The sequence below is a fragment of the Paramormyrops kingsleyae genome, chromosome 21 (genome assembly GCF_048594095.1).
Source record: "Paramormyrops kingsleyae isolate MSU_618 chromosome 21, PKINGS_0.4, whole genome shotgun sequence".
Taxonomy (NCBI): domain Eukaryota; kingdom Metazoa; phylum Chordata; class Actinopteri; order Osteoglossiformes; family Mormyridae; genus Paramormyrops; species Paramormyrops kingsleyae.
This window is the reverse complement of record NC_132817.1, coordinates 4,999,867-5,027,756: the sequence shown is the minus strand read 5'-3', so window position 1 is coordinate 5,027,756 and position 27,890 is coordinate 4,999,867. Positions and strand designations below refer to the sequence as shown.

The window sequence follows — 27,890 nt, the reverse complement described above, 5'->3', positions numbered from 1 at the left end:
GGTTCAAGTGCAGCTTCATACTCATGGTACTTTGAAATCTTTTGGTAATTCATCTATTAAAATTCAAAACAACCTCAGAAAACATTGTAAATGAACATCCTCTCAAGTCAGGTCAAGTCCATTTTAATTCAAATGCAAAAACAAAAGAATGAAACCATTGAAACAATTTACAAAATCTGAAAATGAATCTTACAAATTACACAAATATATAGCACAAACAGATTTTTTTGGATAAAAGTGACTTTTTAAATCCAAAGAACCTCAGATCGAGCTGTCCATGCCGTTTGGCTATGATGTTAAAATCACATCAATATCGTCACCTGCTATGCCGCTTACTGGGGTAGATTTTTTTTTAAAAGTTGGCACGTGCATTATTCGCGTGTGCCCTCTCGCTCCCGGTATTTCACTCAATAGACCTATGCGTTCATTGTTAAAATAGCACAAAGGATGGAACGGGGGGGATGTTCGTTTTAGAAGGGGGATGATTTTGACTGTTTTTATTTCAGGGGGGATGACATCCCTTTATACAGTAAACTGGTGAAATTTGCAGATGACACCAAGGTGGGTGGTGTAGCAGATACTGAACTAGTGGCTCAGCAGCTACAGCGGGATCTTAATTTAATTAGTGACTGGGCTGACACCTGGCAGATGAAATTTAACATAGACAAATGTAAGGTACTCCATGTAGGGAGCAGAAATATAAAGTACAGGTATTTTATGGGACCTACTGAAATAAAGGTAGCTGATTATGAGAAAGACCTTGGTGTGTATGTTGATGCTTCCATGTCTCATTCTCGCCAGTGCGGGGAAGCAATAAAAAAGGCCAATAGGATGTTGGGGTATATCTCCAGGTGTGTGGAGTTTAAGTCAAGGGAGGTAATGCTAAGATTATACAATTCCTTGGTGAGACCTCACCTAGAATATTGTGTACAGGTTTGGTCACCATATCTTAAAAAGGACATAGCGGCCTTAGAAAAGGTGCAGCGTAGGGCCACAAGAATGATTCCTGGTCTTAGAGGAATGTCATACGAGGAAAGGTTATTTGAGCTAAATCTGTTCAGCCTCAAGCAAAGGAGACTGAGGGGGGACATGATCCAGGTCTATAAGATCCTAACAGGTTTGGATGCTGTTCAACCGAATAGTTACTTCAGCATTAGTTCAAATACAAGAACTCGTGGCCATAGGTGGAAATTAGCGGGAGAACATTTCAAACTGGATTTAAGGAAGCACTTCTTTACACAGCGTGTAGTCAGAGTATGGAATAGTCTTCCTGATAACGTAGTGCAAGCTGAATCCTTGGGTTCCTTTAAATCAGAGCTAGATAAGATTTTAACAACTCTGAGCTATTAGTTAAGTTCTCCCCAAGCGAGCTCGATGGGCCGAATGGCCTCCTCTCGTTTGTATAGTTCTTATGTTCTTATGTTCGTCATCCCCCCTCAACTCCAGTACTGAGTAGCATGCATGTCCAGTAGCCAGTTGGCAAAATTTATGGTGGGGAAGTCCCTACATGCTTAGTAAAATTTATCGTTCCCCCCACCCTGCATGGGGAATAAATCGTTGTTGTCCTGATAACATCTCGGTTTGTATTACTGAGCTGAATTGACATAATTTTCCAAAAATCCATAATCTGAAAACCATGGCAATGAGTAAAATTTATGTTTAATGAAATACCATGGGAGTAACACCTGAGTAAAACAGGAACCCTGTCAGGGTCATGTTGTAAAGAACATTGTGGTTTATGGTAAAATGAGTGTTACTATGGGAGGTATTTTCTGCAAAAAATAAAATGAAAGTGATAAAATGAAAATGCAATCTCCACTGTGCCATTTAGTTTCCAAAGTCTATGCACAAAAATCCTGCAAAAATTAAAATCAAATAGCACAATTTGCATTTAAATTTTCCACTCATGTATGAGTCAGATGTGAAAAATTAAAAAATAAAATGAAATAACCTTTTTGTCTTTTCATTTCCTAATTTGTTTTTTCATTTTCAAGTTCATGCAAATACATGTTAACTGGAGCGGGCAGTGGGCGGAGCTACGGATCACATTGAGGTTGTGGATTCTGTTGTCGTTATGTTTCTTGTACAAGGTCACCTATGTCACCCAAACTAATGGCAAAGTCACACGCGGCTTAACTTAGCTACTTTTTTGCAGCTTCCGATTCATGTAACTTCTTATTCACAGTTTTACTAGAAGGGAAGGTTTGCGCGGCACATGCTGCAGTTTTTACATAAGACATCTTGGGCTACGTTCACACTGCCATGCTGAAGTGACTCAAATCGGATTTTTTGCCTTAATGTGATACAGATCTGATCTTTTCAGGGCTGTGTGGACACGCAAATCTGATCAAATCGGATTTGTGCCACTTTGTGGTACTAAATCGGATACGTATCCGATTCGCGGCCATGCGACCTGAATGTGACGCTCAGATCAGAATTCATGTGGCTTTTTGCTTATACGCTGACATCAGCCTGCACCGGCAGCGCGGGAAGGTAAAAATGGAGGAGAGCTGTGATAAGTCAGTGGAAGGATGGAGAAGTTGGGGATTTAATTGATATTTGGGGAAATTAACCTGTTCAAGCTAAACTGGAAGGAACCTATCTTAATAGAGTAGTATTTGAAATAATTGCCAAAGAAATGGCACAGCGCGGACACGAACGTGGCTACAATGCCAAAGAAAAATAAAGAGCCTGAAGTCAAAGTTTAAAGAGGCAAAAGACTCGAATCAGCGCAGCGGTCATGGCCGCACAACGTGCCAATTTTACGACTAGCTTTTTACCCGTGTAAAAACGTATCAATGTGCGCATGCGTGATGTTTCGGAGGACCGATGCGTTCACATTACAGTCAGATACAGGTCACTTGTACTTATGAATGTGAACCGTCAAGATAGACAAATCCGAAATGAGCAAAAAATCTGAATTGAACGATGTGGCTGGCAGTGTGAACGTAGCCTTGGAAATACAAAATAACGTATGAATAAACTGTTTAAGCTGTAGCACATGTATTTATCACTTGAATTCATATAAGAATTTCACAACTTGTATGCCTGTAATGAAAATAGTGGAATTACCCAGGGATAATGTGATATTTCTTTCATAACATTAAACTGGCCGCGTGACACTTTGAGCAAGTGTACGCATTGATTTGAATGAGCCACAAAATCCAAATGGAATGTGGAGGACATATTCATCTTGGGTAGGGCAAATATGAAATGCATAGCACACAGCAGGCACTTTTCATTTTCGCAGGATTTTTGTGCATAGACTTTGGAAACTAACTGGCAAAGTGGAGATTGCATTTTCATTTTATCATTTTCATTTTATTTTTTGCAGAAAATACCTCCCATATGTTACGGCCCACTGGCATGCATGTCTCTTTGGGTCTATAGTTAGACCATAACATAACAGTAAAAGGGTTCCTGGCTACGGAGGTGGTGACAGTGTTACTAAACCTTTCATATCAGTATGTTAATTTTAGATGGGACATTAAAGCTGACTGTGAACAGGCCTGTTTGTATCAAGAGTGTCAGGTCAGGTAGAGCAGAAGGCTGAACAACTGAAGATTTAATGTGATTCTGTCCATATTATGTGAATTATATTTATATTATAAGGATTTTGTTTCCTCTCGCTGTCCGCAGAGTCCTGAAAGGGAGAGCAGGCTCACCTGCACCCAGCTGTGTTTCCATGAAGAGTGACCAGTCAATGGATCTCGGGATCCACTTCAGACAGGGACCTTTTCCTACAGGTCAAAGGTAAATGTGCATTTAAACAAACACTCAGTTTAAAACACTCAGACTCTCAGTCGAAAGACACTGAAGCATATACAAGCTATGAGGAAAAAACTTTATGATGAATGCATCATTTTTTAACTTTTGAATTTGAGTTTGAAAGTCCGCCTTTAAATTTTCAGCCTATATTGTTTTACTAGATGGCCTCCTAAATTTACAAAATCACAAAATTGCTCCAGACAGAGACGGTCACAAATATGTCAAATGTGTTGTTACAAATTACAAATACTTGCTTCTCAAATGTAACAAAATAAAATACAACGTACTGGTGTGAGAAAATGAATTAAAATAAAAGTAATTTTTAGTTTGAAAATACAAAAATACATGTAAAACAGCAACGAAACTCGATGACTATGTGCATCATTACAGTCACAGTAATGTGTAATATTGGGGGGGGGTCGTGATTCTGTTGTCCAGAACCATGATACGGGATCCTGAACATTTGTATTGCAGTTTTGGTCTGGATGTCTCACTTTGTGAACCATTACACCCTTAATTTATACCAGTGTTTCCCTCAGAATCAGTGGCGGTGGCTGATAGGGGAGCCGGTGATTAAATTAATTATCATAATGTGTGGATTTCACACTTTGTCTTATAGTAGAAATAGTAGGAGAGATTGTTTTGTATATATACACTCAAAAAAGACACACAAAAAACAGAACCATGCATATAATGTGCAACGTGAGGGTCACAAGTCGGTTTTCCATTTTCCACAGACTCAATGGCTATAAGAACATTTGTAGCTGATAAAAATTAACTTTGTCCTTAGGAACAAAAGCAGCCAGCCTGGTTTATTGCTAATGACGGCTTCCATACATGACGACTCACCAGGTGCCGCTGCCTGAGCATAATGCCTGTTGACATTACCCAGAATGCCACTAGCAGGCCAGCAAGTTCATTCACAAGTTCTAGAGCGGCTAGAGCCACTGGTAATAGCAGAGCAGTTTAGCTCTCACAACAGGAAGCAGGAACAGAGTGATTCCATCACCTTCTGAAAAGCCGCAGAAATTGCGGGATCAGTAACAGCCGCCTCTGACCGGCAGAGAGATGGCGGCAAAGAATGTTACCGCTGTGGGAAGCGGGGTCACCCCCCAGCAGAGGGCGGGGCTAAGGAGCTCATAGGGGGCAGCGGCGGCCAGAAAGGGCACATTGGGTGGGTGTGTAAGGCAGAGAGGGAGAAACCGAAGGAAATGTACAGGGACAAGGAAAAGACGGGGAAACGGAACATAGACAAGCAGCGATCAGATAAGACACTGCAGGATGCAAAGCAGGACCAGAGCAGCTACAGTGATACCGACTCAGAGGGGAGCTACAGGTCAACGTGTTGGGAGTAAAAGGAGGCAGCCTATGGTGTCACAGCACTGGAGGAGGGACAGCCAATCACGGTGGAGACTGACACGTGCCATGGTGTCATTAATGGAAGAGAAAATTTTTCAAGGAAAAGTTAAGCCGCATTGTGCTAACAGACACAAGGCTCATGTTGAAGACCTGTACTGGTGAGACCGTCCTCATGGTCGGAAAAGCAGAGATCCTGGTGGAACTGAACAGAAAAAGGGCCAGACTTTCCATTTATGTGGTTTAAGGGGATTAACCAGCATTGATGGGCAGGCCATGATTAGGGATCATTCCTCTGGATTGGATTAAAGTGAACAAAGTGTCAGTGGGTGAGACGAGGCCGTCAGCAGTGCTGAGGCGACATGCAGCGTGTTCAGGGATGGAGTGGGAAGCAGGAAGGGGAACAAGGTCAAGCTGCAGGTGAAGCCTGGCACCACACCACGCTTCCTGAAGGACAGGAAGGTCCCCTGTGCACTGAAGCCTAAAGTCGACACGGACATACAGAGACTGGTTGAGATTGGGGTGTTTGTGCCCAAACCACACAGTCAACGGGCAACATCAGTGGTGCTGGATGGTAAAACATGATGGGTCAGTTAACATGTGAGGAGACTTCAGTAGGACTTTAAATCCAATGCTACGTAACTGTGGAACCCTGTACTAACAGTGGAACTGTACCTACTTCCTGTTATTGAGGAACTGTTTTCTGTAACGATGATGAAGAACATCTCCTGACTCTGGACAAGACCATCAGGAGACTTCGGGCCCAAAGAACATGAGACAGCTGAGGTCTTTTCTTGGTCTTCTGAACTACTATGGGAAGTTCATTCCACAGCTGGCTACATTGTTAAAGTCTCTGCATGAGCTACTGAAGGATAGCAAGTCGTGGTCAGAAGAGTGTGAGGCTGCATTCAAGTGGGCAAAAATGTCACTAATGAGCAAGCAGCTATTGGCACATTTAGACCCGTTTTTGCTGCTCCAGCTCACCTGCGATGCCTCACCATATGGACTGGGAGTTGTGATGTCCCACATCATACCATCAGGAGAAGAGAAAGCAAAAGGTTTTGCTTCAAGAACACTGAGTAAAGCAGAAATTAAATTTCCACAAATTGACAAAGGAGCATTGGACCATATCGGAATTTCCAAACTGCTCAGATGAAAGTTTACCCTGTTGATGGACCATCGACTAATGGCATCCATTTTTGGTCTGGACAGCAGCACTGGCTCCAGGCCGCATGCAGCACTGGACACTAATCCTGGGTGCCCACAATTATGACATGAGGTACAGGAGGTCAGGGTCTCATGCCAATGTGGAGAGTGTTGGATGCCCTGTCCAAGGTGTTGGATAGCGTCATGAGGAGATGTGCTGCGTGTGATGCACCACCAGATCTCCAGCCTTACATTTACCTGGGGAGGGAGCTGGCGGTGACAGCTGGATGTTCTGAGGCAATGGGGCATTCATGTAATAATTCCACAGAAGCTGAGAGAATCGGTGCTAACAGAGCTGCATTCTGGTCATTGTGGCATCATCCCAATAAAAGAGCTCACTGGTAGCTATTTATTCTGGCTGGGGCTCGATCACGACATTGAGTCCAAGGGCAGACCATGCCAATCATGCCAAGTTATCAGAAACACCCCAAGCCTGGCCCCACTGTACCCCTGGGATTCGCCAGCATGTCCCAGGGAATGCATCCAGTCGCGTTTCACTGGATCAGTCGAAGGTGCCATGCTACTGGTGGCTGTGGAGACTCGTTCAAAGTGGCCAGTGGTTGCAGTTGTGTCCACCCTCATCTCTGAAGAGACTATCCAGACATCGAGGGAGATGTTTTGCTGCTTTGGCCTGCTTGGGCAGATTGTTACTGACAATGGGCCATCATTCGTGTTCAAGGATATGGAGGAGTTCCTGAAAGGCAATGGAATCAATCTCATGCTCTCAACTCCATACCAACCCTCCAGCGATCGATTGGCTGACAGAATGATTCAAACCATCAAACATGTTGTCAAAGTATCCAAAATAGAACAGGATAAAATAACCTTTATTGTCAATGCACAACATACAATGAATTTTAAAAAGTGCTTCTCGCATGAAACATCGCATAGCATCAAGACCCCTGCTACAGACCTCAGACAGATGGGGCCTGTTTCTTACCATGCACAGACCAGGGACAACCTGACATGACGCATGCTTCTCTCTGCTGTTATGAGAATGCTGTTGTCAGGAAGCCACCCTAATAAAATAAGCCCCACATGTGGATGGCTTTTACACCTTTTTATATAACTATAGGTTATAATTCCCATAAGGCAGCAGCAGTGGCAGTCAGTGGTGCTGCAGGACCTCTGTCTCTCCATAAAATGACTGTTTTATCAGCAGTACAGAGGGCAGTGCTGTCACTGCATATCCACAGTGCTGTCACTGCACATCCCCAGTGCTGGGGGCTGAGTCCCCTGTCTGTCTGCAGTTTGCTCGCTCTCCCTCTATCACATGGGTTTCTACCTGCAGCCCACAAACACGTGTTTATGCTACTTTCTAAATTCCGCATGACATTTGATAGCCTCTGTGTGTGTATGTGCCCTGTGATGGACTGGAATCCCCTGCAGGGTGAACCTGTATCTCAGGCCTTGTGCTGTCTGAAATAGACCCCCACCCTGCCCCCCCAAAGCTGGGTAAGTGGTAGGAGGATGGATGGATGGATTAATGGATGGATATTTGTGTTTCCTTCACAGAGACCAAGTGAAAAGATGTAATTCAGATCCACATGAAGGAGACTTGTCATCTATCTTCAAGGTCTGCATTTATTGCTGAAATTTATTGTCTTAAATTTTATCTAAATTGGCAAACATCTACAGATGAACAATTAGTAGTTTATCCCATCAAAGGGAAGATATCTGCAAATTAAGTGAAATTCTAAAAAGGTATGATGCGGGCAATAATAATAATGAAACTGTAACTGTTTATTTCAGATACTAGAGGAAAAAGTTCAAATATTTCTGAAGGATGAGCTGAGGAGATTCAGAAGGTACCTAGATCCGAATTACCCAGAATGCTCTGAGACTCAGCCGGAGGAGGACAATGACCTGGACAGTGATGGTCAGATGCAGAAGGCCTGTGGTAGAGAGGGAGCTCTGAAGATCACACTGTACATCCTGAGGACCATGGAGCAAAATGATCTCGCTGACATGCTGGAGAAGAGTAAGAGCTGTATCTCATTCTGTGTGTGTTTGGCCACAGAAAAATAGTATATGAAAAAATGTGTATTACATATCAGTTTATCATTTAATTTAATTTAATTTAGTTTTGCTTCTATGAGTAAAAAATGTGTGTTTGATTAAAGTTTGTGGATTTACCTCTCATTGCTTTTCAGGAGATGTTCTGTCACAATGTCAGCCCATAATTCAAAGTAACCTGAAGAAGAAATGTGAGTGTGTATTTGAAGGGAAAGCTAAGGAAGGACAGCCAACACTTCTCAATGAGATTTACACAGAACTTTACATAACTGAAGGTAGAACTGGAGAAGTCAATGATGAACATGAAGTGAGACAGATTGAAACAGCATCCAAGAAAAGGCTAACAGAAGATACTACAGTCAAGTGCAATGATATATTTAAACCCTTATGTGGGCATGAGGCACCTATCAGAACTGTACTCACTAAAGGGGTGGCAGGTATCGGGAAAACAGTCTCTGTCCAGAAATTTATTCTAGACTGGGCAGAAGGAAAAGCAAACCAGGATGTTCACTTCATATTTGCTCTTCCTTTCCGGGACCTGAATTTGATTAAGGATGAATACAGTCTGATTGAACTGCTTCACCTCTTTGTCCCAGAACTGAAATCATTTGAATCCACTGAGCTGTATAGGTACAAAATCTTGTTCATCTTTGACGGTCTGGATGAGTGTCGCCTTCCTCTAGATTTTCAGAACAATGAAAGCTGGTTTGATGTAACAAAGAAAACATCACTGGATGTGCTGTTGACTAACCTCATTAAGGGGAATCTGCTTCCATCCGCTCTCCTCTGGATAACCTCCCGGCCAGCAGCAGCCAATCGGATACCTCCTGAGTGCGTCCACCGGGTGACAGAGATACGAGGGTTCAGTGATGCCCAGAAGGAGGTGTATTTCAGGAGGAGATTCAGTGATCAGAGCCTGGCCAGCAGGATTATCACACATGTGAAATCATCAAAGAGCCTCTTCATCATGTGCCACATACCTGTGTTCTGCTGGATTTCAGCCTCTGTCCTTGAGAAGCTCTTAAGTGAGACTGACAGGGGAGAAATTCCAAGAACTCTGACTGACATGTACACACACTTCCTGATCTTTCAGACACGTTTAAAACATGACAAGTATATGAAAAATGATGACATCAAGCGTAATAAATATAGCAAGGAATTCCTTTTAAAACTCGGTAAACTGGCTTTTGACAACCTTGAGAAAGGCAATCTCATATTTTATGAGCAAGATCTGACAGAGAATGGCATTGATGTCAGGGAAGCTTCAGTTCACTCTGGAGTGTGCACAGAAGTCTTTAAAGAGGAATATGGGTTGTATCAGGAGAAGGTGTACTGCTTTGTGCATCTGAGCATCCAGGAGTATCTCGCTGCTTTATATGTGTTTCTGTCAAACTCATCAGCTGACCTGCTGAAGACTGCGATAAATCAGGCATTAGAGAGCAAGAATGGACACTTGGACCTCTACCTGCGCTTCCTCCTGGGCCTCTCAACAGACTCCAGTAAGTCTCTATTGCAGAGACTACTGGCACAGATACAAACCAGCTCACATAACATTGGGGAAACAGCCCAATATATCAAGGAGAAAATACAGGAGAATTTATCTCCAGAAAGGACCATCAACCTGTTTCATTGTCTGAATGAACTGGGTGACAATTCTCTAGTAGAGGAAGTACAAAGACACCTGAATTCAGGGCGTCTTTCAGCAGAAGACCTCTCACCTGCACTGTACTCAGCTCTGGCCTTTGTGATGCTGATGTCAGATGAGGAGCTGGATGTGTTTGATCTGAAGAAATTCGTCAGATCAGATAAAGAGCATTGGAGGCTGCTGCCTGTGGTCAAGACATCTAGGACAGCTCTGTAAGTGACGTGGGGATGGGAAAACACATCCTGTCTGGCAGGTTTACATGTACGTTGCTTGAAATGTATAAATATACAGTTTATTCCTCCTCATGGATTAATAACCAGGCTTGATTTTAGTGATAATCTGCAACACAGATCTTATAATGACTGAGGGTAGTAATGGAGTATAAAACAAAAAAGTGACATTTCCATTCCCATCCAGTCTGCCTGTAGATCGTGGGCGCGGCATCCTAATCTGCTATAGAAACGGGGGGCTCTCTATCCAGAACAGGGACATTCAATCAGCGGACTGCAGCCTGAATCCAGACAGAAACACAGTTTAATCCGGACCCCCCCTGGACCGCCCCCTTAGACTCCCCCGGTCGGCAGTTGCAAAAAAAATAATAAAAAATCTATTTACGTTGTCGGTTTTGTGAAATGGGGGAGTGACGGGTGAGGAGGCCGACAAAACATTATCAGATAAGCCACCAGCGTCAAAGAAAAAGCGATTTACAACATACAACTCAAAGAGGGCAAAAAGAGAACTTTTCCAAATGGATAAGGCACACCCAAAGAGACTTAGGGGATGTGGCACAAAGCAAAATTTCCCAGTTAGCTGGATAACTTAAGGCAATCGTGAAAACTGACCAATAGGAGGAGAGGTAAGTGACCTTTCTATTGGACAATCCTATATTTGGCTTAAGTGACCTGGCTAACGAAAAAAGACTGCATTGTGGAATATTAAAAGTATATTTGCAAAAAATGGTTTAATCCCCCCCAAAAATGTCTGGGTGTCCCGGTTTTTCACAAATCAAAGGTGGCATCCCTATTTGTCAGTGATGTGATTGAGCCCAGAGCTGGGAGCTTCAAGAAGACTATTGTCTCTGGCTGCTCACTGACGCCCTCTGCTGGCCTCAGCTGCACCTGGCTGAGGAAAGAATAGAATTAAATAGAACGGCGTTGTTCCATTTGTCCCACTTAGCACAAGTATTCAAGAATGTCCCATTCCTCAAATAAGCCAGGTGCAGCTCTCTTGAAGTGCAGCTTATCCACACATAAGCAAATATCGGATGGTAGTGGTCTGTGGTTGACAATGTACCACATCAGTGATGACTAATGTTTACGTGGAACACAAGGAAGCCGGTGTATCAGTTTCAGTTTAAGTGTGCAACGTTGTATAACCAATGTTTACATTGCCTCGGCTACAGTGAAGGATGACTCTAAACACAAATAACCCAGCTGTAGCATGTTAAAACAATTTCCTTTGAATAACTAGGAAAATTAAAATGAGTAGGGAGACCCAGTGGCCTGATATCTCCAGGTCCGGAGGTTCAGATCCCAGCTCCAGCTCTGTGTCTGTGGAGTTTGCATGGTATGCTTGTGTTTGCCAGCAACAACATCACTGACACATTCATAATCCCCTTTTACTGAATGGAGAATAGAACATGTTCACTCTCATGCTGTCATTCATACAGACTCTGTAGAGCAATACTGATATAATTACAAATCTGTATTAGGCAGTGTGCCATGTATTACTTTGCTGAAACTATGATTTGATTTTAAAGTATAAAGTTTAGGCCTAAAATCCACTGACTCTCAGTCAGTGATCATATGACTGCAGTTCCCAGGTTGCACAGTACAGTCTGTACGCTGTAATTCATTTTGAAATATGAGCTGTGCTGTTAATTATGTTGAAAATATTTCTATTCCCCCTCCTGGAGCTGACACCTTATTGTGGTGGAGGGTTTTGCATGTTCCAGTGATCCCAGGAGCTAAGTTGCCCAGGGCTAAATGCCCCTGGTAGGGTCACCCAAGGGAAACAGGTCCTGGGTGAGGAACCAGATGAAGTGCAGCTCACCAGACCCCTTATGATGAGAAATAACATGGATACACATTTTCACTCGCCCGGATGTGGGTCACCGGGGCCCCCCCTGGAGCCAGGCCTGGGGGTGGGGCTCGATGGCAAGTGCCCCCTCCAATGGGCTCACCACCTGTAGGAGGGGCCAAAGGCGTCGGGTGCAGTGCAAGTTGGGCAGTGGCCGAAGGCGGGGACCTTGGCAGTCCGATCCTCAGCTGCAGAAGCTAGCTCTAGGGACATGGAATGTCACCTCTCTGGTGGGGAACGAGCCTGAGCTGGTGCGCGAGGATGTGAGGTTCTGACTGGATATAGTCGGGCTCACCTCAACACACGGTTTGGGCTCTGGAACCAGTCTCCTTGAGGGGGGTTGGATCCTCTTCTACTCTGGAGTTGCTCGCAGGGAGAGGCGCCGAGCAGGAGTGGGCATACTTATTGCCCCCTGACTGGGTGCCTGTGCGTTGGGGTTACCGCAATGGACGAGAGGGTAGCCTCCCTTCGCCTTTTGGTGGGGGGATGGGTCCTGGCTGTTGTTTGCGCTTATGCACCAAACAGCAGTTCAGAATACCCACCCTTTTTGGAGTCCTTGGAAGTGGTGTTGGAGATCACTCTTCTTGGGGACTCTTTTGTTCTGCTAGGGGATTTCAATGCTCATGTTGGCAATGACAGTGAGACCTGGAGGGGCGTGATTGGGAGGAACAGCCCCCCCAATTTGAACCTGAGTGGTGTTTTGTTATTGGACTTCTGTGCCCGTCACGGATTGTCCATAATGAACACCATGTTCAAGCATAAGGGTGTTCATATGTGCACTTGGCACCAGGACACCCTAGGCCACAGTTCGATGATCGACTTTGTGGTCGTGTCATCGGACTTGCGGCCGCATGTCTTGGACACTCGGGTGAAGAGAGGGGCGGAGCTGTCAACCGATCACCACCTGGTGGTGGTTTGGCTCCGCTGGTGGGGGAGGAAGCCGGTCAGGCCTGGCAGGCCCAAGCATATAGTGAGGGTCTGCTGGGAATGTCTGGTGGAATCCCCTATCAGAAGGAGCTTCAATTCCTACCTCCAGCAAAACTTCGCCCATGTTCCGGGGGAGGCGGGGGACATTGAGTCTGAATGGGCCATGTTCCGCGCCTCCATTGTGGAGGCAGCTGACCGGAGCTGTGGCCAGTGCTTGTCGGGGCAGCAATCCCCGAACCCGCCAGTGGACACTGGTGGTGAGGGATGCCGTCAAGCTGAAGAAGGAGTCCTATCGGGCCTTTTTAGCCTGTGGAACTCCAGAGGCAGCTGATGAGTACTGGCAGGCTTCCAACGCGGCTTCGGTGGTCGCTGAGGCAAAAACTCGGATGTTGGAGGAGTTTGGCGAGGCCATGGAGAACGACTTCCGGACGGCTTTGAGGAGATTCTGGTCCACCATCCGGCGGCTCAGGGCGGGAAAGCGAAGACCTCCTCAATCCCACTGACATGCCTTCCAATGAGGAAGCAGAGTCTGGGGACTTGGGAGTGGACTCCCCTATCTCTGGGGCAGAGGTCGCTGAGGTGGTTAAAAAGCTCCTCAGTGTCTGGGCCCCGGGGGTGGATGAGATCCGCCCAGAGTTCCTCAAGGCTCTCGATGTTGCAGGGCTGTCCTGGTTGACACGCATCTGCAGCATCGCGTAGACATAGGGGGCAGTGCCTCTGGATTAGTAGACCGGGGTGGTGGTCCCCCTCTTCAAGACGGGGGTCCGGAGGGTGTGTTCCAACTATAGGGGGATCACAATCCTCAGCCTCCCTGGAAAGGTCTATTCGGGGGTCCTGGAGAGGAGGGTCTGCCGGATTGTGGAACCTCGGATTCAGGAGGAGCAGTATGGTTTTTGCCCTGGCCGTGGAACAGTGGATCAGCTCTATACTCTCTGCAGGGTCCAGGAGGGTGCGTGGGAGTTTGCCCAACCAGTTTACATGTGCTTTGTGGACTTGGAGAAGGCATTTGACCGTGTCCCTTGGGGGGTCCTGTGGGGAGTGCTCTGGGAGTATGGGGTGCCGGGTTTCCTATTAAGGGCTGTTCGGTCCCTGTACGACCGGTGTCAGAGCTTGTTCCGCATTGTCGGCAGTAAGTTTCCGGGTTGGACTCCGCCAAGGCTGCTCTTTGTCATCCATTCTGTTCATAACTTTTATGGACAGAATTTCTAGGCACAGCCAGGGCATTGAGGGTGTCCGGTTTGGTAACCTCAGGATTAGGCCTCTGCTTTTTGCAGATGATGTGGTTCTGTTGGCTTCATCTGACTTTTAAGTGAATTCATCGGCTCTCGCTGGAGCAGTTCACGGCCGAGTGTGAAGGGGCTGGGATGATAATCAGCACCTCCAAATCCAAGACCATGGTCCTCAGCCGGAAAAGGGTGGAGTGCTCTCTCCAGGTCGAGGAGGGAGTTTAAGTATCTCGGGGTCTTATTCACGAGTGAGGGAAGGATGGAATGGGAGATCGACAGGCGGATTGGTGCCGTGTCAGCAGTGATGCGGGCACTGCATTCGTCTGTCATGGGGAAGAAGGAGCTGAGCCAAAAGGCAAAGCTCTCAATTTACCAGTCAATCTACATTTCTACTCTCACCTATGATTATGAGCTGTGGGTAGTGACCGAAAGAATGAGGTCGCAAAAATGCAAGTGGCCGAAATGAGTTTCCTCCGCAGAGTGGCTGGGCTCTCCCTTAGAGATAGAGTGAGGAGCTCTGTCATTCGGAAGGGACTCAGAGTAGAGCTGCTGTTCCTCCGCATCGAGAGGAGCCAGATGAGGTGGCTCGGGCATCTGGTCAGGATGCCTCCTGGACGCCTCCCTGGTGAGGTGTTCCGGGCATGTCCCACTGGGAGGAGGCCCTGGGGAAGACCCAGGACACGCTGGAGGGACTATGTCTCTCGGCTGGCCTGGGAACGTCTCGGGATTCCCTCAGAGGAGCTGGACAAAGTGGCCGGGGAGAGGGAAGTCTGGGTTTCCCTGCTTAGGCTGCTGCCTCTGCGACCCGACCCGGAAAAGCGGTAGGAGATGGATGGATGGATGGATGTTTCTTTTGACATTATACAGTCAGGACCATAAATATTTGGACAGAGACAAAGTTTTTCAATTTTTAAGTTCTGTACATTACCACAATAAATTTTAAAATAAGTCAGATGCAGTTGAAGTACAGACTTTCAGCTTTAATTCAGTGGGTAGAAGAAAAACATTCCATAAAAATGTGGGGAACTAAAGTAATTTTTCTACACAATCCCCTCCTTTCAGGGGCTCATAAGTAATTGGACAAATTAATAGAACTGCAAATAAAATGTTCAATTCTAATACTTAGTTGAAAACCCTTAGCAGGCAATGACTGCCTGAAGTGTTGAACTCATGGACATGACCAGACGCTGGGTTTCCTCCTTTTTAATGCTCTGCCAGGCCTTTACTGCAGCAGCTTTCAGTTGCTGTTTGTTTGAGGGTCTTTCTGTCTGTAGTTTAGTCTTTAGCAAGTGAAATTCAAGCTCAATGGGGTTGAGATCAGGTGACTGACTTGGGCGTTCGAAAATATTCCACTTCTTTGCTTTAATAAAGTCCTGGGTTGCTTTTGCTGTGTGTTTTGGGTCATTGTCCATCTGTATTATGAAACGCCGCCAATCAATTTGGCTGCATTTGGCTGGATTTGAGCAGACATGCTGTCTCTGAACACCTCAGCATTCATTCGGCTGCTTCCATTCTGTCACATCATCAAGAAACATGAAAGACCCAGTGCCACTGGCAGCCATGCACGCCCAAGCCATCACACTGCCTCCACCATGTTTTACAGATGATGTGGTGTTCTTTGAATCATAAGCTGTTCCAGCCCTTCTCAATACTTTTTTCTTTCCATCATTCTGATACAGGTTGATCTTTGTGTCATCTGTCCAAAGAATGCTGTTCCAGAACTGTGCTGGCTGTTTTAGATGTTTTTTTGCAAAGTCCAGTCTAGCCTTTCTATTCTCAAGGCTTATGAGTGGCTTGCATCTTGCAGTGAACCCTCTGTATTTGCTTTCATGCAGTCTTCTCTTTATGGTAGACTTGGATATTGATACGTCTACCTCCTGGAGAGTGTTGTTCACTTGATTGGCTGTTACCGAAGGGGCTACTCTTCATCATGGAAATGATTCTGCGATCATCCACCACTGTTGTCGTCCGTGGACGTCCAGGCCTTTTTTGCGTTGCTGAGTTCAGCAATGCTTTCTTTCTTTCTCAGGATGTACCAAACTGTGGATTTTGCCACTCTTAATGTTGTGACAATTTCTCAAATTGTTTTTTTCTGTTTTTTTTCTGCATACTGAGTTCCTTTGACCACGTGTTGTATGTTCATACCTCAATTTTCCAAATGCAAACAAAACACCTCAAATCAACTCCAGGGCTTTTATCTGCTAAATTGATAATGAAAGAATGAAGGAATTGCCCATACCTGTCCATGAAATAGATTTTAAGTGAATTGTCCAATTACTTTTGGCCCCTTTAAAAAGAGGGTGGAACATGTTAACGAGCTGAAACTCCTAAACCCTTCATCCAGTTTGAATGTGGATACCCTAAAATGAAATCTGAGAGTCTGCACTTTATGTCCATGCCCATTGTATAACTTCAATTAGAATATATTTCAGTAAACAGGTAAAATAGTAAAACTTGTGTCCGTGTCCAAATATTTATGGTCCTGACTGTATATCAGTACCATTACTGGGGTATAGATTGTGTATGTCTCTGTCTTAATGTGATTTCTTTTCCAGGCTGGACAGCTGTGATCTCACAGAGCAATGCTGTGAGGCGCTGGGTTCAGCTCTCAGATCAAACTCGTCACACCTGAGAAAGCTGGACCTGAGTGACAATGATCTGCAGGATTCGGGAGTGAAGTTGCTCTCTGCTGGACTGCGAGATTCCCACTGTAAACTGGAGATACTAAGGTCAGTATTACTGGGTATTTCACACTGTAAACTGGAGATACAGAGGTCAGTATTACAGTCTATTTCACACTGTAAACTGGAGATACTAAGGTCAGTATTACTGGGTATTTCACACTGTAAACTGGAGATACAGAGGTCAGTATTACAGTCTATTTCACACTGTAAACTGGAGATATGGAGGACAGTATTACTGCATTTTCCATGCTATAAACCGGAGATACTGAGGTCAGTATTACTGGGTATTCCACACTGTATACTGGAGATTCTGAGGTCAATATTACTGGGTATTCCACACTGTAAACTGGAGATACTGAGGACAGTATTACTGGGTATTCCATACTGTAAACTGGATATACTGAGGTCGGTATTACTGGGTATTCCACACTGCAAACGGGAGATACGGAGGTCAGTTTTACTGGGTATTCCACACTGTAAACTGGAAATACGGAGGTCAGTTTTACAGTCTATTTCACACTGTAAACTGGAGATATGGAGGACAGTATTACTGCATTTTCCATGCTATAAACCGGAGATACTGAGGACAGTATTACTGGGTTTTACACATTGTAAACTTTAATTATTGAAAGTAGTTGTATTATAAATATGAAAGTAGTCACATTTACTTAAATGTTATACTTGTAATGGTGAGGTGATCTTATTTATCGGAGTGTTTTTTCTGTCTCTCTGCAGGCTGTCAGGCTGTCGAGTCACAGAACAAGGCTGTTCTTCCCTGGCTTCAGCTCTGAGGTCAAACCCATCACACCTGAGAGAGCTGGACCTGAGCTACAATCACCCAGGAGACTCAGGAGTGAAGCTGCTCTCTGCTCAACTGGAAGATCCCAGCTGTAAACTAGAGAAGCTGAAGTGAGTACGGAATAACCATTTTCCAAAAAAATAAACTGGGCATCAAGAAACCCAGAATGCATTTCAGCAATGACAACATAATCAAACACAAACAGCTTATTTTTTCTTGTCCTACTTCCTTATATCCCACAAACTTATCAGCACTCAGTCCAGGTTAGAAACAAGCAAGTAGTTAAACAGGAAACAGCCATTCATTCTTAATACATGCAAACGATTTGTGTTTGTTAGTTAATAGGATTTTAAATAGAAACGGATGGTAATATTGCAATTAAACATCTTGACTTTAACATGTACCATGGATAACAATATAATGGGCACCAGTCAAAACCAGGATGATTGTTAGAATGTTTCTTAGTAAATTCAGTGTTTAAAAAAATCTGTTCCATCATGACCTCTATTCTCATCAGTTGCATTTAATATGCAGTGCACCACTGTAAAAAGTGGTTTTATGAGTGTTTAATTTTCCTAAGGTTGGACCAGTGTGAACTCAGAGAGGAATACTGTGAGGTACTGGCTTCAGCTCTCAGATCAAACTCTTCACCCCTGAGAGAGCTGGACCTGAGTGACAATGACCTGCATGATTCAGGAGTGAAGCTGCTCTCTGCTGGGCTGGGGGATTCACAATGTAAACTGGAGATACTGAGGTCAGTACTACTTGGTATTCCACACTGTAAACTGGAGATACTGAGGTCAGTATTACTGGATATTCCACACTGTAAACTGGAGAATCTGAGGTCAGTATTACTAGTTGTTCTGCACTGTAAACTGTAATTATTGAAAGTAGTTGTATTGTTAATGTGAAAGTAGTCACATTTACTTAAATGTTATGCTTATAATGATGAGGTGATCTTATTTATTTGAGATCTTTTTTCTGTCTCTCTGCAGGCTGTCAGGCTGTAGAGTCACAGAAGAAGGCTGTTCTTCCCTGGCTTCATTTCTGAGGTCAAACCCCTCACACCTGAGAGAGCTGGATCTGAGCTACAATCACCCAGGAGACTCAGGAGTGAAGCTGCTCTCTGCTCAACTGGAAGATCCCAGCTGTAAACTGGAGAAGCTGAAGTGAGTACGGAATAACCATTTTCCAAAAAAAAAGAAAGTGGGCATCAAGAAATCCCAGAATGCATTTCAGCAGTGACATAATAATCAAACACAAACAGCTTATTTTTTCTTGTCCTACTTCCTTATATCCCACAAACTTATCAGCACTCAGTCCAGGTTAGAAACAAGCAAGTAATGAAACAGGAAACAGCCATTCATTCTTAATAAATGCAAAAGATTTGTGTTGGTTAGTTAATAGGATTTAAAAACAAAACTTTAACTTATACCATGGATAACAATATAATGGGCACCAGTCAAAACCAGGACGATAGTTTGAATGTTTCTTAGTAAATTCAGCGTTTTAAAAAAATCTGTTGCGCCATGACCTCTATTCTCCTCAGTTGCATTCCACATACAGTTTACCAGTGTAAAAAGTGGTTTTATGAGTGTTTAATTTTCCTAAGGGTGAACCGATGTGAACTTGGAGAGAAATGCTGTGAGGCGCTGGCTTCAGCTCTCAGATCAATCCCCTCACTCCTGATAGAGCTGGACCTGAGTGACAATGAATTGGAGGATTCAGGAGTGAAGCTGCTCTCTGCTGGGCTGGGGGATTCACACTGTAAACTGGAGATACTAAGGTCAGTATTACTGGTTATTCCACACTGTATACTGGAGATACTGAGGTTAGTATTACTGGGCATTCCACACTGTAAACTGGAGATACTGAGGTCAGTATTACTGGGTATTCCACACTGTAAACTGGAGAATCTGAGGTCAGTATTACTAGGTACTGCACACTGTAAACTGGAGAATCTGAGGTCAGTATTTCGTTGTATTCCACACTGTAAACTGGAAAGACTGAGGTTAGTATTACTGGGAATTCCACATTGTAAACTGGAGAATCTGAGGTCAGTATTACTAGGTGTTCTGCACTGTGAACTGTTTATTGAAAATAGTTGTAAATTGTAAATATGAAAGTAGTCACATTTACTTAAATGTTATGCAATGTATGTAATGGTGAGGTGATCTTCTTTATTTGAAAGTTTTTCTGTCTCTCTGCAGGCTGTCAGGTTGTAGAATCACAGAAGAAGGCTGTTCTTCTCTGGCTTCAGCTCTGAGGTCAAACCCCTCACACCTGAGAGAGCTGGATCTGAGCTACAATCACCCAGGAGACTCTGGAGTGAAGCTGCTCTCTGCTCTACTGGAGGTTCGCAGCTGTAAACTGGAGAAGCTGAAGTGAGTACAGAGTGTGTGCCTGTTCCTGCTACAGACACATGTATGTGAGACAGATACAATAATTAAATAAATGGTTATACCTGTATTATGTCATTCTGCTTCTCCTATAGTGTGGACCACAGTGGAGAGTGCCAGAACAGACCGGGCGTACAGAAATGTAAGTTTATGATTTTTTTTTTTGAACGAATGCAATTAATTCTCCATTTAGTGTTGTGCATGCATGCGCTACACGAGTGCTATTCAATGAAGGCACTTATATTTTTGGTGGACGGTGGACTGAACACATCAGTTTGCAGTTAATGATCATGAATGTGAGCATTGTTCACTCTGGCAACAGTGACCGACGCTCACGCACCAGATTTTATATGTTGATATGAAATTTGATGTATTACAGTGTCCAGTGGTGGAAAGTAACAAAGTAGAGTTACTTCAGTACTGTACTTAAGTACATTTTTCACATATCTGGTCTTAAGTAGATTTTGCCATGGACTCTTGACTTTTACTTACAGCAGATATTTATACTTTCTACTGTACTTCATTTCTGCTTCACGTCGCTTTCCATTTTACATTATACTGTTTTCTTTTTTTAATCGGACGATGACAGCCGCAGATCGGGCAGTGACAGTTGGGGCTTTCATGCAAATTTTCTGCTTGCATCCGTGCCATGTATTAGAGTGTGATTTGCAACACAACAAGATAAATGACAAATATGAAATGATAGACGTTTGTCTATCATCACATGACATACATCGTCATATCGCACAGCCCTACACACATATATCAGGGTTAGAGCTATTACTGAACTGTCTGGCTGAGAGCATGTGCTCAGCTCAGATGTACTTATAAGCATTAATCATTGTAGCTGTTTAATTTGTAAACCTAACTTCAGTTTCCACAATGGAATATATTTCTGAAGCATTTATGAATAACGAGCATTTTATGTTTTGAATGCTTACATTGGAAAATACAACACTATCTTGCCTGAACTTCTGTATTTAGCGAAATATACGTGCACTACACATACTTAATGCAATGTTATACTGCTGCATCAGGAACTACAAGTACTTTTACTTTAATATTTTAAATACATTTACAATCAAGTATTTCCTTTTACTTAAGTAGAAAGGCCAATGGTGTACTTCAGCTTTTACTACAGTACATTGTCTATTTATAATTTTACTTCAGTAAATTGCTTCAGTATTTCCTCCACCATTGACGATGTGTCAGAATTGGGTCTTGGAAAATTATTTCCTGATAATCTTGATCTTCTCGCGGGGTCCTTGTCCTGATCAGCGTTGATGCGCTCCAGTGTGTTGGTAGTCATACTCATGATTTGTTTATATTAATAGAGTAGACTCCAAGAGCTTTCTAATGGTAGGTGAAGCTTGTGATATTTTAATTGCTGATCAATAAATAGTTTCACTTTGGATTCAAAATCGGAAGTCATGAACGTGAACTAGTTCATTTTTGGGACTGTGAACTTAGTTCAAGATTCTGTATTTTGTGAACTAAATCAATTTAATCTGTGTCAGCTGAACTTTGAGCTAGTTCTTGTTGAGTGTGAACTTGCACAACACCATCTGCATTATGATTGTATTCTTGCAATTACAGTGATGTGCATGTTTTTAGTGCTTTGTGTAGATGGATTTGCATGTTTGTGTTTAGAGTTGTTGTTCTCTAAGCTGACCCTCCGGCTAGGATGTTGGACATCTCTGGGTCCACGGTTGTCGAAGCTGACCCTCCGATCAGCTGTGAAACACCCAATCTCATTGAGATTGCATGGGTGGTGAATCGGCTGGGGGTAGGGAAGGCTGCAGGGATCTGTGGTGTCCGGGGTGAACTTCTCCAGGCTGGTGGTAAGGCTGTCCTCCTGGAATTACAGGCAATCTTTGCTTCCATTTGGGAGTCAGGCGCCATCCCAACTGACTGGAAAACAGGACTTGTAGTCCCTATCTGGAAAGGGAAGGGTGATCGTCTGGATTGTGGCAACTACAGGGGGATAACACAGCTTTCAGTGCTGGGTAAGGTACTTGTTAGGGTCATCCTTAACAGGATCTGTTAACACTTGCTTGTCTGTCAGTGACCGGAGCAGTCTGGTTTTACGCCTAAGAAGTCTACCATCGACCGTATCCTTGCACTGAGAGTTCTCATCGAGCGCAAGCGCGAATATTGGCAGAGATTCTTTGCAGCCTTTGTCGATTTTCGTAAAGCGTTCGACTCAGTTGATCGAGTTGCCCTGTCGGACATCATGAGACTTTGCGGGATCCCCTCGAAGTTGCAGGACATCATGGCCGGCCTGTACACTGTTACTGTGAGTGCTGTGCAGAGTGGAGGGAGAACCTCTGCGTTCTTCCCAGTTGATTCTGGGGTTCACCAAGGGTGTGTTCTTGCTCCTAATCTGTTCAATGCTTGTATGGACTGGGTGTTGGGGTCCAGCAGCTATGGGGCATCTGTTGATGAAGAAAGATTTACTGATCTTGACTTTGCTGACGATGCTGTGATCTTAGCTGAGTCAATGGAGGCTTGGATCATGGCTCTCGAGAGACTGAGTGAGGAGTCTGAGTGTCTGGGATTGCAGGTGTTCTGGATAAAGACCAAGATCCAGGCATTTAATGACTTCTTGGGCACAGCCATCAGTAGTGTGTCTGTCTGCAGGGAGAATATCAACCTTGTTAAGAGATTTACCTCAGCAGCGACATTCATGTCTCTGGTGACTCTTCCTATGAAGTCAGCAGACGGATGGGAAGAGCACAGGGGGTCATGAGGTCGCTGGAAAAGGGGTGTGTGGCGCTCCCGATATCTTTGCAAGAGAATGAAGGTCCAAGTCTTTAGAGTCCTGGTCCTCCCTGTCTTGCTGTATGACTGTGAGACATGGACGCTATCCAGTGAGCTGAGACGAAGACTGGACTCCTTCAGTACTGTGTCTCTTTGGAGAATCCTTGGGTACCGCTGGTTTGACTTTGTGTCGAATGAGCGGTTGCTAGAGGAGTCCCAAATAAGGCACATTACCTGCATTGTTAGGGAGCGTCAGTTACGGCACTACGGCCATGTGGTGCGTTTTCTTGAGGGTGATCCGGCTCGCAGGATCCTCATTGCTGAGGACCCAAGCAGCTGGACCAGGCCAAGGGGATTTATTTATTTTTTTATTTAACCAGGAAGGTCCCATTGAGTTACAATAATTTTTCTTCCAGGGAGTCCTGGCCAAGAGTGGCGGCTAGTTACAAGTACACTAAAGACAATAGAAATACTGCCAAGTACACTAAAGACAATGAAGCATATAACTACAAAATACAAGTCTCTCAAAAATACTAAGACAATGGACATACAACCACATACAATAAAAACTATGAAACAAACAACTACAAGAACACAAGTCTCACAAACATCATAGCCTAACACACAGGCTAAAAATCAATAACATCACACTTAATAAAAAAACATAATGAAAAATAAACATGAGGGCACCAAATTAAAAACAATGGCACTGTTCTGTAAGAGTTGATTTTAAAAGGTTTTTAAAAACATTGAGAGATGAAGTGACTCCAGATTTAAAATATTTTTGAGTTCGCTCCAGACATGGATGACAGGGACGCCCACGTATCACCTGGCTGCGGCAGATGGATGGCCACTTCCAGAGGGTGGGACTGGACTGTGTGTCTGCCTGGGGGATCGCTGGCCGGGATCCATTTCGGTTACAAAGAGGCACAAAGCAAGGCTTCTCCCCCCTTATTTTTGCTATCACCCCTTGAGCCGTTGCTATATGAAATAATATAAAAATGAAAGGTGTTCTAGCCGGGCAGCCGGAACATAAATTACAACATACTGTTGATGTCACGTGACCCGCAGTCCCAGAGATGTTGCTTGATTGATAGATTTTCACATATTTCTGTCACGTTTCACGGGTGAGCGAGCGGGTAAGCAGGCGCACGGAGCCGGAGGTTCGGGGAAACAGGACGTTTAATCAGGAAGCAACGACACGTAACATAACAATGACCGATCTGGGGATGACTGACTCTGACAAGGACTAAATACACTAGACAAGTTGAGGGAAACGAGCAACAGGTGAGATCCATCAGGGAAGAACACGAGGTAATGAGGGGGGCGTGGCACACATCGGGATCGTACGGAGCGGGGCGTGACAATTTCAGGCTATAAAATAAATTGGACTAAGCCTGCAGTAATGTCTGTATCACACAGCTGCCCACAGACACTTAGTAATGGCTGTTCAAATGGATCTCATCGGGTATTAAACTTATACCAGACATTAGAGAAATTGTGCAAGCTAATCTCCAGCCTGTTATACAAGATGTTGAGAACATGCTACTCAATTAGAGGAAACTGAAAATAACTTTATTAGGCAGGATTAATTTAATTAATACGATAATAATACTCAAAGTAAACTACATAGCTCATATGCCCCCCCTCACCCTTCCCACACAACTTTTAAAGGAATAAAATAAATGTGCTGAAACATCCATACGGCAAGAGAACAAAATCCTGTATAATTGCACTAAATGATGCTGCCAGGGATAGTGGGGGACTTTCCCTCCCCAGGATAGATTGGTATCACTGCTCATTTTCGTTCTGACAGCTATCAAAAAGTTTCCTGCCGGAACACAAGGCCCCTGCGGGGGTTAAAATTGAAGAGGAGATATTTGCCCCCTCCCCAGCTGATGCCTTTATAACGCAGGCGGCTCTTTCCTCTTCTCCCTTAAACCCAGTCTTACAGATTCTAAGGGAAAAGCTGGGAAATGGTACATCGTCATATGAAAAGCTGCTCCTGCCTGACAACTGAAGCATCTGTTTAACAAAATACAGAAAGTTGAATAGCAGACAAGCCACTCTACTGGTGTCAATGTGTAAATGCAAGATCTTTACAAAGAAGCCCATATGGGTTCCTTTGGCTATTTAAAACATTATTAACAATGACCGGTGTGCAAAATAGGTCACACTATATATACAATGATTACTTTGTCTCATTTTTTACCACAAGTAAACACGCCAATAGAGCCATTAAGTCATCATACTACTGATAGTAGGATACACTCTACAGTATACCTATATACATTATATACCTATTGTGTGTCAGTGTTTTTTTAATGTATAGGGACATGTGGGTGGGGAGGGTGGGTCTTTAGTGGTGTTTGTAAATTTAATTTCAAAATGTTGCATTGGGTATTTTTTTGTGACTGATTTGAAACAAAAAAAATAAGTTCTGATATAGCTGTCTTTAAATGAATTTCATACAAAAAAAATCCTCTGCATTTCTTCTTTTTGCGCATGTGGTGAGTGTATGCGTTTCCTTTTTGAGATTGATTAGTATTGTCCTAAGACGGCACCCGTACTCTCCCCCTAACCGGCGGTGATACCGGCCTCTGCTCAATCTGTGGTTATCGCTGCTGGGAGGAAGTTTGTGCCCAAATCGGTTTGAAGGACGTTCATATTTTAAAGTAAAAACACTCACTTTTAGAATTAATCTCTGGTGTCCAATTTTGTGGTAAATATGTTTGTGGTGAGTATGTCTGATGAATGTCGTTGCTCTGTAATTTTATTTACCCTAATTAAGCCTGTTAGTTTAGCGCGCAGCATTTTGTCGGCTCTTCCCGCCGCCAGCCGACATTTTCTGAGGTATTAAACAGACCTGAATTCCCGTTTCATCAGGGGAAGCTCTGCTGTTTTCCTGTTGTACAGCAAAATAAAACACAGACTAAAGTGCATTGCGGTCCCAAGCGAGTCTGTCAGCGCTGCGTCTCTCACACAGCGCGGGGGCTACAGGAGTATATTGGGGATAAAATGTGTATCGGGGCGAGTTCTGTGTCTGTGTGTGAGGTGTGACAGTGATTAAATGGCGGAGATGCTGGTCTGCCTGATGGTATTAATCGCTCTTCCTCCTGCTTACAGACTCCTGCCAGCTGACACTGGACCCCAACACAGCACACAGAGGCCTGTCTCTGTCAGAGGGGAACAGGAAGGTGACATGGGGGGCAGTGAAGCCATATGCTGAACATCCAGAGAGATTTGACCGCTGGCCCCAAGTTCTGTGCAGAGAGAGTCTGACTGGCCGCTGTTACTGGGAAGCTGAGTGGGATGGAGATAGAGCTGAAATAGGAGTGACGTACAAAGGAATCAGGAGGAAAGGATGGAGTGCTGATTGTCTGCTTGGAGCCAATGACAAGTCATGGAGTTTGCGCGGTGATCCTCGCAGTTACTCTGTCTGGCACAAGAATGAACAGACTCCCATACCCATACGGCCCTCAGGCTCCCGCAGAGTAGGAGTGTATCTGGACTGGGGGGCTGGTGCTCTGTCCTTCTACAGAGTCTCCTCTGATGGACTGACCCTCCTGCACAGATTCACCTCCTCATTCACTGAGCCCCTCTATCCAGGGTTTGCGGTTTATTATCCAAAGTGCTTAGTGTCGTGGTGCATGCTGGGATAGCTCACTGCACGCCGGAGGAATAATTTTTACTCTGTCTCAATGTGATGTGTTGATGCTTCTCCATGGTAAATCTCTGATTTTTTACATGTATAACCCTTTTTACTCTGAAGTGTGGCTGATGTTAAACAGCTTTTTCTCTTTGACTGAAATATACCGAAATGTAATCCTTTTGGGGGGGGGGGGGGGGAGATAAGGTAACCCGCTCCCCTATGTATGTACATTTTATATATTTTTGTATATATTGTATTTTCCTCTCTACAATGACAATAAAGGCCTTCTACTCTATCCTGTTAATGTCCGGATTCATCGGTACCCAAAGCATAGCAGAGTAACATAATTAAACAGATGGTACTGGTGTTATTAATCGCTCTTCCTCCTGCTTACAGCCTGCTTACACAATGCTTAAAATTCACTTTAATACTACAACTGAGCATAATGCACTTGTAGACTAAATCGGCATATATAATAACCGTTTAACTGCAGACAACTGAGAAAGCAAAAAACATCTGTAGAGCTGGAAACATAAAAACAATAAATCACATTAAAAACATACTGTCATGCCCTGCATGCCTGTTCCCCTTTGTTCCCTGTTGTGTGGCGCTAACGAGCCTCACCTGTTCCTCGTTTAACCCTGCCTCTCATTACAGCCCTCGTGTGGATGATCCCAGGTGCCTCTCGTCTGCTCCCTCGTCTGCTCCTCATCGCCTGAACCTGATCCTCTGCCAGCTCACATTCTCAGTGAAACACTGTACTGAATTGTCAGCAACCATGGTACCTGCAGTTTGGACCTTGCAGTCTGTGTGATGCTAAGCAGGATTGGGTCTGGCTTGTGTTTGTATAGGAGCCCAGTTGGGTTGTTGGTCTGTGAAGATCCTGGTGCTTTACTGTAAGGCCTCATTAAGGGTTGCTTGGTATCTTTTGGAAAAAGTAGTGGTTCAAGCCTGAGTCACGTCCACTACTATACTACGCTATCCGGCAGATCATGATATGTTGACCCCTTAAGGGTTGGCGGTCGGAGGCTGGATGGTGGCGCAACACACTAAGTCTCCGGCGCCTGCGATCCGGAGGTCGCTGGTTCAAGCCGGAGCCACGTCCATCTACTATGCGACGTTACCCCGCCAGATCGTTATATGTTGACCCCTAAAGGGTTGGTGGTCGGAGGCTGGATGGTGGCGCAACACACTAAGTCTCCGGCGCCTGCGATCCGGAGGTCGCTGGTTCTAGCCTGACAAATAAAAAGCATACTTATTTTTGATCAAAGAACAGAGTTAGGAATTACCCTGGGTAGGGTGGGGTGGGATTTGAACCTGCAACCTTCTGATTACAGACATAGCAGCTTAACCCACTGAGCCACACTGCACCC

The 27,890-nt window shown here is 44.3% G+C and overlaps 1 protein-coding gene across 3 annotated transcripts in view; it reads left to right on the top strand.

Moving 5' to 3' along the window:
* Positions 1 to 26,812, top strand: part of LOC111849430 (NACHT, LRR and PYD domains-containing protein 12-like) — a 43,354-nt gene extending 16,542 nt beyond the window's left edge. For 2 of the 3 annotated variants that reach the window (XM_072704144.1, XM_072704143.1), the window contains exons 3-14: positions 3,640 to 3,753; positions 7,846 to 7,906; positions 8,083 to 8,311; positions 8,484 to 10,203; positions 16,779 to 16,952; positions 17,643 to 17,816; positions 18,287 to 18,505; positions 18,702 to 18,875; positions 19,319 to 19,492; positions 19,917 to 20,090; positions 20,201 to 20,247; positions 25,992 to 26,812. In XM_072704144.1, coding sequence (XP_072560245.1) covers positions 3,640 to 3,753; positions 7,846 to 7,906; positions 8,083 to 8,311; positions 8,484 to 10,203; positions 16,779 to 16,952; positions 17,643 to 17,816; positions 18,287 to 18,505; positions 18,702 to 18,875; positions 19,319 to 19,492; positions 19,917 to 20,090; positions 20,201 to 20,247; positions 25,992 to 26,527 — 3,796 coding nt within the window. In that variant the 3' untranslated portion in view covers positions 26,528 to 26,812. Of the gene's footprint in view, positions 1 to 535; positions 562 to 3,639; positions 3,754 to 7,845; positions 7,907 to 8,082; positions 8,312 to 8,483; positions 10,204 to 16,778; positions 16,953 to 17,642; positions 17,817 to 18,286; positions 18,506 to 18,701; positions 18,876 to 19,318; positions 19,493 to 19,916; positions 20,091 to 20,200; positions 20,248 to 25,991 lie in introns of those variants that run through there. The other variant, XM_072704145.1, reaches the window with a different exon arrangement.
* The last annotated feature ends 1,078 nt before the right edge of the window (positions 26,813 to 27,890 follow it).